This window comes from Podarcis erhardii, assembly GCF_964252035.2.
Source record: "Podarcis erhardii genome assembly, chromosome: 13".
NCBI classification, from domain to species: Eukaryota; Metazoa; Chordata; class Lepidosauria; order Squamata; family Lacertidae; genus Podarcis; species Podarcis erhardii.
In genome coordinates this window covers 8,687,097-8,697,613 of record NC_138502.1, presented here as the reverse complement: position 1 = coordinate 8,697,613, position 10,517 = coordinate 8,687,097, and the positions used below count along the sequence as shown (strand labels likewise).

General features: G+C 46.4%; 1 protein-coding gene across 1 annotated transcript; it reads right to left on the bottom strand.

Moving 5' to 3' along the window:
• Positions 1 to 2,459: 2,459 nt before the first annotated feature.
• Positions 2,460 to 4,823, bottom strand: LOC309326355 (G-protein coupled receptor 4-like). Its single transcript, XM_081834979.1, has one exon. The coding sequence runs from the start codon at positions 4,570 to 4,572 to the stop codon at positions 3,541 to 3,543; it is 1,032 nt and encodes a 343-aa protein (XP_081691105.1). The 5' UTR covers positions 4,573 to 4,823; the 3' UTR covers positions 2,460 to 3,540.
• Between the last annotated feature and the right edge of the window lie 5,694 nt (positions 4,824 to 10,517).

The following is a 10,517-nucleotide window of genomic DNA, read 5'->3' as shown; positions in this document are numbered from 1 at the left end:
TATATTTTATTTTCTTGCAGGCAAATGCACATAGGTCTGCAACTGTTCCAGGCTGTGCTATGCTATACATTTTACTGGGAAATACGTTCCACTGAAATCATCAAGAGCAGGTTCTTCTCATGTACTCTTGAAACTAACTTGAAGAAACTGAAGAATCTGAAGAAGTGTATCTGAAGTGTGCATGCACACAAAAGCGTATACAAACTTAGTTGGTCTTTAAGGTACTACTGGACAATTTATAATTTATTTTGACTGCGTCGGACCAACACGGCTACCTAACTGAATTTAAGAAACTGAGTTTTCTTTTTTAAATTTCTCCTCCCTCCTGATCCCTTTTTATTTTACGTTGTGCATTTTAGATTGCAAGCCTGAGGGTGGGGACTGCCTTATCACTGATCTTTATAAACCACTCTGGAAGTTTTAAAAAAGTTTTAAATAAATGAGTAGAATGTTTGGCATCACAGCTCACTTACTTAGAATTAAGCCCACTTTACTAAACCGGATTTGCTTCTGATTCAGCACAGATAGCTATGAAACATAGTCTTACAAGTGCAAGAATTTAGCTAAGCTTTGGGATGTCAAAAGCTAGTCTATGTAAGGTGATAAATAGGCCCATGTGTGTATATGACCTGTGTTTCTAAACATGCTGAAATTAGCATGCATTAAGGGCTATTTAAGGCAAGCAGGTACTTCCTGTGATATGTTGAAAGCAAATTAAATCAGACTAATCCCCTCTGAGGTGGCAGCCTGAGGGTAATGGGTCACCAGCACAGCACAGGATTAAAGAAGTGGGGCCTCTCCCTAATTAAGAAAAAGGGCAAAGTTTAGGTTAGCAAGGTTAGAGGAAGCAGGGATGTGACTTGAGAGAGCAAGGCAAGGTACAGTACAAGAAAGAAGCTAGACTGTCTTGGAATACTGATGCTCTGAACTCTAGCAGGCTCAGGTTGTATATATGTGTAAATAAACCATATAGTATAAAGACACTGCAGTTTCCTGTGTGTCTCCCTGGAATCTCAAACAGCTGGCAGATTGCAGATGGTGTATAACAATTGCCAATGCCCAGTGGGTCACATGAGTAACTTTTCACCCACTAAACAGCTACTCACACCTCAACTTGATGAACATCAGTGTGGTGAAAGCTTGGAATATGGTTCACTTCCAAAAGTTCTCCATCCTCGAGGCTGTCTTGCCAATCCAGTACAAAGAATGCTGTTCCGGTACTCTTTTGACCATAAAAGGTTGTTCCTGTTCCTATACTCTTATCTTGGGGCAGGAGGTCACCAACTCTAAGAGCGCTCCTGGCGCCATTCCCGGGTCTCTTGTCAGACCTGACAAGGACTATGCGTCTTTGTGGTCAGGATGTAAGATAAGACCCAGACATGCATTCCCTGCTCCAGCAAGGCCATCCATTGCCGTCACGGACTGATAAAGGAGAGGGCTTTGAGCACTTGTTTATACAGCTGGCTTTCTGTTTATACATTGACTCTAGAGCTCAAGTTAATGCATTTTAGGAATGCTCCCTTGGAGGAGGAAAAATGAGGATTTGGGGTCCCGTTTCAGACTGACTGCACAGAAACCCATTCCTTCCCCCTTCAGTCCTGCCAGCATTCTCCACTGCATTTTCCCCCCTAGACATGGATGGCTTATAAGGTCCCCACTCCCCCACATCAAATCCTCACAACAAGTTCATTGGGCTCTGAAATTGCGGCTGGCCCAAAGTCACCCAGAGAGCTTCATAGCCAAGTGGAGATTTGAACCTGGGACTCCTTGTTCTATGAATGTGTGCACATTGTGTAAAAAGTGTTGGGGAACAATGCATCAAAAAGCAGCGTTTCATAGGGAACTAAATGATAAGATACACGATCCAAGGGATAGCTCAGTTGGTAGAGCACGAGACTCTTAAGCTCAGGGTCATGGGTTTGAACCCCACGTTGGGCAAAAGATCCCTGCACTGCAGGGGGTTAGACTAAATGGCCCTTGTGGCCCCTTCCAACTCTACAGTTCTAAGATTCTAAGGATACAGATTGATTGTTGCTAATGTTTGCGCACTACTTTGCAAACAAGTGGTGAGATGCACAGCCAATGGAGGTTTGTACACAGCAATAGTCTTGGCACTCTCAACTACTTCGATGCCACAATAGCTCCCAGGCTATCGTACTACTTTTAAGTTGAGTCCACACCAACAAACTGCAAAGCAGTAGCAAGTATGCCATAATGGGCAGCTTGCACAAAATGCCCTTTTAATAAACGGTGCAATTTCTCTTGCATAGTGCTTTCTTCCTCCTATATACATTCTGGTGGGACCGACTACTTTGCCCATCAAGATTCTCCTTTTGGCAAGCTCCACACCATGTAATATCTCCTCTACCCCACCCACCCACTATGTATGTATAATCCCAAAATTCCCAATTCTCTTCTTGGGAGTGAAGTCACAATGCAACTTTTGTATATTTTTATTTTTTAATTTGGGGAGGCTGGGGAGCTTTTGGTATACAAACCCTAAAACACCATCAGATTCAGTCACAAATCCCTGCATAAAACAGTCAGTGAAACGACAAATCACATTGCCGCAGAATGATAGCTATGTTATTTAGAAGTACCCACGATGGAGTCAGGATCTACATTTCTCCAGCAAAGGTCAAAGCTTTGATCATCCAAGTTATCAGAAATCAATCAAAGTGTTTGGAAAATCTGGGGGAAAGAGTGCTTTTAACCACAGGTGGCAAATTTGGCTACAACCCTCCAATAGGGCTGGGCGATATATCAATATATAATCATCCAAAACCGTTTTGAAGTCCATAATTGTGATAGCAGTTTCATAATTTTTGACCTGGCAATATATTGTGAATCATAACGTGTGTGCGCGCCCACACACACTATGCAAAAATCGCAACGTGGGGAAAACCATGAAGCCAGCCAACGTGTCTCTTAATTCCTGCAGCCCCTGATAACTCTGCTGGCTCAGCTCTCCCTCATGCAAGGGGGCAGCAAATCACAAGAGAAGGGGTGGAATCACAATGCAAGAAAATTGTGATGCCTCTACATAGCTCCATCCTTATTTCAGGCTGTGATATGTAGGTATATCACAATGTCTAATTGGTGATATATCAAAATATTGAAAACCAGATATCGACTAGTCCTATTTTCCATATATTGTTGGGCTCCAACTCCCCTCATTCCTGAGTGTCAGCCCATATGGCTGCAGCTGATGGGAGCTGTGGTTCAGCAGCCTTTGGAGAGTGACACAGGTTCCTTGCTCCTGCTTTTAGCCATCATACTTTGCGTTGTGAAGTTCTCACCCTGGGCCAGCAGGGGGATACTGTAGATAGTTATGCAAATGAAGGATCGAAAGTGACATTCAGTGATTGGATAGTTTTAGAAAGTTGTTACAGTAGCGTGGTACTGGAGCTCTATATAAGCAGGCGGACTGAGCCCTTCAGTGCAGTCCTGTCCTGTCCTGTGAATAAACAAGAGCTGTTTGAAGAATTGCTGTGTCGTCTGATATGTTCACCCACAATTTAACACTGTGCTTGTAGAGCGTTAGTCGGGTACGTGCTGTGCCCCAAGCTGGTCTTGCATCTGTCTACCGGTGGTAAAGCACGGAGGAAAACCTTGCTGTTCTGACCTGTTTGAGACTCCTGCCCTGCGAGCCTTGAAAGTGAAGGTGTATCTGAACTCTGCCCGAATATCCTTGAGGAGCAGGATGTACAGAAGAGGATCAAAGATGTTGCCCAAGGTGGTAAAGAACAAAGTTGTACGTTGGTAGATGAAGATCTTCCTTACCAAGTCGCAGCTTTCAACTGCCTTCCCGTGGAGCATCACTTCCCAGAAGTACCTGTAATATGAAGTCACCTGGTGAGGAGTGAAGAGGACGAAAAAGGTGATGACCGTGAGAGAGATGAAACCGTAGATCTGCCTTTTTGTTTTCTGCTCCAGAGAGGCCACTTTCCTGAGTTCGTACAGGACCCTGAAGTAGAAGAACCCCATGAGCAGGAACGGTATAAAGAAAGAGAAGATTGTGATGCTCACCCTAAACTCGGCGTATTGATAGTTCAGCCTGGAGCCATCCAGGCAGCGCTCCTGCGGCTGCTCCTCTGGCCACTGATCTCTGATCTGTATCCCGATGCCAACCGCGCAGAAAGCTGCCACCAGGAGCCAACAAATGGCGCTCACTTTGGCAGCGCCTCGCATGGTCTGCAGCCTGTGGAATCTGAGCGGGTGGACCAGGCCGAAATAGCGCTCCATGGCGATGAGGCACAAGAAGTTGTTTTTGGCGTAGAAGTTGGTGCGGAACGCCAGGCCGGCCACCGCGCACACCTCCTTCCCAAGGCTGGTTTTGTGATCGTGGTAACTGTAGTACATCCATAAAGGGAGCGTCAGGGTCTGCAAGATGTTGGCTAGCACCAGGTTTGCGATGTAAACAGAGAGGATGACGGACCTCTTCATCTGGTGACTCAGGGCCCAAAGCGCCAAGCTGTTCAGAGGCAGCCCGACCACCACCACCACAGAATAGATGGGGATTTGAAAGTACTTGGTGATGTTGACAGGCAAAGGGTGGCATGAGATGTTCATGGCGCCTATTGGAAATTATTGTGGGTTTTCTCCCCTCTCTTCCCATGGAGCCCCATTGCTCCGGACTGTCATCTCACAGCCATTGCAGACGGCACATATCTTGTTGAACTTGCTGGCCGCCGGACTCGTCCACAGGGTGTGGAGGTGGAAACGAAGGACACTGCGGACGAGGTGGCAAATGCCCCTGCTGCCACTTCTCTTGCTTGGTGGCCTGCCCTTCCTTCTAATCCAGATCAGTTTTTAATCAAGAAAAAGAAGGGCTTCTCAAGACCTGGGATGGGAAAGATTGCAGGAAAAAATGGATCAGGCAGTTCTCAGACTTGGAAATAAGTGATAGACCATGCTGTGTGTAACTGCCTCCTTCCCCCGCCCCCCAAAGGTCTGCAGTCCTAATGTACCTTTTGCACATGGTTATGGTCTAAACCACAGAGCCTAGGACTTGCCGATCAGAAGGTCGGTGGTTCAAATCCCTGCAACAAGGTGAGCTCCTGTTGCTCGGTCCCTGCTCCTGCCAACCAAGCAGTTTGAAAGCACGTCAAAGTGCAAGTAGATAAATAGGTACCGCTCTGATGGGAAAGTAGATGGCATTTCCATGCGCTGCTCTGGTTTCACCAAAAGCAGCTTAGTCATGCTGGCCACATGACCCGGAAGCTGTACGCCAGCTCCCTCAGCCAATAAAGTGAGATGAGCACCGCAACCCCAGAGTTGGTCACAACTGGACCTAATGGTCAGGGGTCCCTTTACCTTTACCTTTATGCAACCCTCTTACCTGGGAATACAACCCTCCTGAATAGATAGATGCCTAGGATTGCTGGCCAGTTAGGCATCACCCCAAAAGGCATGAGTCACCCCTCAACAGTACACAACTTTGCAGTATTATTATTTTTTAAAAAGAGCATCTGATTATCTATCATTTACCATCCATCTATTTATATGCAAATTTAGAAAGAGTCACTATAACAAGACACTTATAGTTGGGTGGTGGGGAGAATGAGTGTAGATAACGGGAAAGAGAAAGAGTAAAAGACCCCTGGATGGTTAAATGCAATCAAAGGCGACTATGGGGTTGTGGCGCTCACCTCACTTTCAGGCCAAGGGAGCCAGCATTTGTCCACAGACAGCTTTCCGGGTCATGTGGCCAGCACAACTAAACTGCTTCTGGCGCAACGGAACACTGTGACGGAAGCCAGAGCGCACGGAAACACCGTTTACCTTCCCACCGCACTGGTACCCATTTATCTACTTGCGCTAGCATGCCTTCGAACTGCTAGGTTGGCAGGAGCTGGGACAGAGCAATGGGAGCTCACCCTGTCCTGAGGATTTGAACCGCTAACCTTCTGATCAGCAAGCCCAAGAGGCTCAGTGGTTTAGTTCACAGTGCCACCCGCGTCCCATGAGTGTAGATACTACTGAGCTAGATAGACCAATGGCCTGATTCGGTATACAGTGGTACCTCGGCTTAAGAACTTAATTTGTTCTGGAGGTCTGTTCTTAACATGAAACTGTTCTTAACCTGAGGTAGTACTTTCGCTATTGGGACCTCCTGCTGCCATCGCGTGCCCACCGTCCAATTTCCGTTCTCATCCTGAAGCAAAGTTCTTAACCCGAGGTACTATCTCTGGCTTAGCAGAGTCTGTAACCTGAAGCGTCTGTAACCCGAGGTACCACTGTAAAGGCAGCTTCCAATATTCCTCAAAATAAGGGGGATATCACCACCTTAATTGCCAAACAAAGGCTTTGCCCATTAGGCAACTGGAAGGCTTTCAGAACGCAGCGGACTTGGCTGCCCTCACATATCCTGGCAATGTCCTGTTTCTGTTCTCAGGCTCCATTCCCGTCATCTGAAGATCAAGGGAGCCACGGCAGGTGTCCCTATCTTATATACTCCTACTGCCAAAGAGCTCCCTTTCACTGTTGCAGAACATGCTTTCCTCCTCATGCTGCTGAGCATTGATGAATGAAAAGCCAAGCCTGCGCACAGGGAATTTCCATGACATTTGACTGCGGTGAGAACCTTCCTGTGGTTGTGTCCCTTCATAACCCACAGTCTGTCAGACTCTGACCTCATCTATGCCAGCGATTGAATGGAAGTCTGCCCACATGCTCAGGGGCAACTTCCTCAGTGTACAAAAGAAACCGCTTGGAGACAGGAATAAATAAGGAAGGGAGATGGGTATTTACTGGTAGTTATCTGGGTGATTTGCAATACATTGGGCAAGGGTGTCTCATGACCAGCTGTTGGAAGATACAGGAGGGGAGGGGGCTGTTGAGGCCAGATTCTGCTTGCTGAATTCCCACAGGAGTCCACTGTGGAAACAGGATGCTGGACCAGGTGGGACATTGGCCTGATCCAGCAGGCTCTTCTTATGCTTATTATTATTATTATTATTATTATTATTATTATTATTATTATATTTATACGCCGCCCATCTGGCTGAGTTTCCCCAGCCACTCTGGGCAGCTTACAGCACATAAAAAATGGTGAAACATTAGACATTAAAAACCTCCCAATACAGAGTTGCCTCCAGTTATCCAACAATAGCAAAATGTAAGAAGCCGGCCCCGGCCCCAGTTAGGTTGCTGGAAAAGATTGCCAGAAGGAAACTATGTCAATTTTATTTGAAAGCCTATGGGTGAGCTTGATTTGGTGTCTGATCACAAATTCCCAGGGTTTAGGAATAGACAAATCTATTGACTTCAGGTTCTATTTTTTCCATACATTTAAAGCACTCCCCCCCCGGGGGGGGGGAAATAATCCTGAGTACTGTAGTTCATTCCTCACAGAGCTACGAATCCCAGCACCCTTAAGTTACAGTTCCAATGAGTCCTTTCTGGGGGGAGGCGGGGGGGGGGGTTGCTTTAACTGTGCTTCAAAAGTATGGTGTGTGTGCACAGCCGGGGCTGCATCCGGAACGAGCAAATTCCATTCTTCACTTCCTTAGGTTGTATTTAAGTACAGTGGTACCTCGGGTTAAGAACTTAATTCATTCTGGAGGTCCATTCTTAACCTGAAGCACCACTTTAGCTAATGGGGCCTCCTGCTGCCGCCACGCCGCCGGAGCACAATTTCTGTTCTCATCCTGAAGCAAAGTTCTTAACCTGAAGCACTATTTCTGGGTTAGCGGAGTCTGTAACCTGAAGCGTATGTAACCTGAGGTACCACTGTACATCCTGCCCAGAGCAGACCCATTTAAATCAGTGAACCTAAGTTAGGCATGCCTGCTAAATTCAACAGGTCTGCTCTGAGAAGGCCTGAATACCATGCATTGTTACTGCTGTAAAAACAAGATGACTGATATCCGATAAAGAAGTAGAAGCGAATTATTATTGTTAGAGCTTTCCTGACTTTCCCTGTAGTGTGTCCCCATGCTCTTAGTCTCCAAGAGTAAATTTTATTTTGCGACTGGTAGCCAAACACCATAAGATACACACACACAATATTAGTAAGGATGCATACTTTGAATCATAGATTCATAGAATTTCAGAGCTGGAAGGGGCTCCAAGGGTTATCTAGTCCAACCCCCTGCAATGAAGGAATCACAAGCGAAAGCATCCATGACAGATGGACATCCAACCTCTGATTAAAAACCTCCAAGGAAGGAGAGTCTACAACAGGCATAGGCAAACTCATCTCTCCAGGTATTTTGGGACTACAACTCCCATCATCCCTAGCTAACAGGACCAGTGGAGTTGTAGTCCCAAAACATCTGGAGGGCCAAGTCTGCCTATGCCTGATCTACAACCTCCCTTCCATTGTCAAACAGCTCTCACCATCACAAAGTTCTTCCTAAAGAATCCCCTTTCTTGTAACTTGAAGCCATTGGTTCGAGTCCTACCCTCTGGAGCGGCAGAAAACAAGCTTTCTCCGTCTTCCATGTGACAGCCCTTCAGATATCTGAAGGTGGCTCGCATATGTCCTCTCAGTCTCGCCTCTTCTGCAACCCAACTCTCAGCCCATCATACAAGGGCATTAAGAGAATGAATGATCAAGGCTGATTTCAAAGTCAGTTTGAGTTTGTTTGTTTGTTTCATGCTGTAAAACAGTAATAATAAAAAATTGAAGCACTCACCTCATTACTGACCCAAGAGACGATTCACACACCTGCTTGCTTGCAACTGCTTCATTCTTTGGAATGGCATCCTCTCTTTGTGGTTGTGTCAGTCACTGTGGTTTTTGTGACTCAGATAGCATGCAGAATGCGCTAGTCTCAGTTAAGCGATAACCACCAAGTTGTACATCATAGGAGACAGCCGAGTGGGAACTCAAATAAAGCTGTTTTGGGTTTTACATATTGCTCTCAGGTTGCTGTGTGTCTCAGAAGGGACTTGCCACCATGATATAGATAGATATAAATAGATAGATGATGGATAGATGATAGATAGATAGATAGATAGATAGATAGATAGATAGATAGATAGATAGATAGATAATAGATAGATACCATCTGGGAAGTCAGAGATTTGACTCTGAAATAACTGTTGCATTCTTGAAGGGTTGTAAGTTTGTTTTTTTATCCCTTTTCAAATGGGGAAATCACCTGCAGGTGTCAGGAAGCATTCCACAAGGGTCTGGCCAATTTTGTGTAAGAAAAGTGGGAACTGGCAGCTTTGGAGATGTGGGGTGTGATTCTAGAGATTCATGATATCTGATTTTGACTCGGAAGTAGCAGTGAACACACAGAGAGAGACACTGGAGGGGGGTTCTTTGTCCTCACAGAGGGTTAGGCCTTTTGCCCGAACCATTTCCCCAATCTAATTGAAGCCCCCTCCTACATACCACAAGCTACCCATAAGGGGGAAATGCAGGCACACAATGAAGAACTGCAGAGTTGGAAAAGACCCCAAGAGTCATCTAGTCCAGGCATAGGCAAACTCGGCCCTTCAGATGTTTTGGGACTACAACTCCCATCATCCCTAGCTAACAGGACCAGTGGTCAGGGATGATGGGAGTTGTAGTCCCAGAACATCTGGAGGGCCGAGTTTGCCTATGCCTGGGCTAGTCCAACTCCCTGCCCATCTAAAGAAACCCTGACAGATCCAATCTCTGTTTAAAAACTTCCAACAAAGTTCACCACCTTCCAAGGGGGTCACAGGCCAGCTTCACCTGATGAACAGCAGCCTGAAGAGGGAGAAGGTGGAGTGGCTCCACCTGCAGCTGATCAGCCTTCTAGGACTTAGAGGAGAAGGCGCTGATGAGAACCAGCTGGCTTCAGCCTTCTTAAGCAGAGCTTTCAGCACCAGTCAGGTGCTGGAAACAACGCTTGTCGTTCCTGGCCCTACCTTGCTGCTTCCTGCTTGTCTTGGCCCTTGGCCCCATGATCATCGGATAGTCTGAACCTTGGGTTGTCTGACCATGCAGATTGCTGTTCTCCCAACCTTTGGAGTGGACTTTACTTTGGGTGCTGGTGCTGCCTTCAGGCAAGTACACCTCAGAGATTCTTCTGTTTGGCTACGCTCCCACTCCACTGACAGCTGCAAATCGAGCCTCAGCAACGAAACTATGGCAGTGGGAGTCTGTCCCACTGTCAAATGGTCGGAGAGATTTTGCATTTAATCGGAATCTCCTGTCTTGTAATATGAATCCATTGGTTCAGGCCCAACAGCAGAAAGCAAGCTTGCTCCGTCCTCTGTGGGGACAGCCCTTCAAATATTTGTAGGTGGCTATCATACCACTCCTCTCAATCTACTCTTCTGCAGCCTAAACTATACCTAACTCTCTCAACCGTTCCTCTTAAGTGGTTTCCTTTCCAGATACTTTGGCTTAACCAGGTCAAGGACTCTGGCTTCTTGCTGGGTTAAGAGCTATGCTTGCCCTGTCCTTCAAAAGGAAGGTGCAGTGAGCATGTCGTTTGTTGGATCAACATCTTAGCCAATGGTCAGGGATGATGGGAGTTGTAGACGAGCAACTTCCCTCGAGGGCCACAGGTTCCCCATCCCTGAACTAT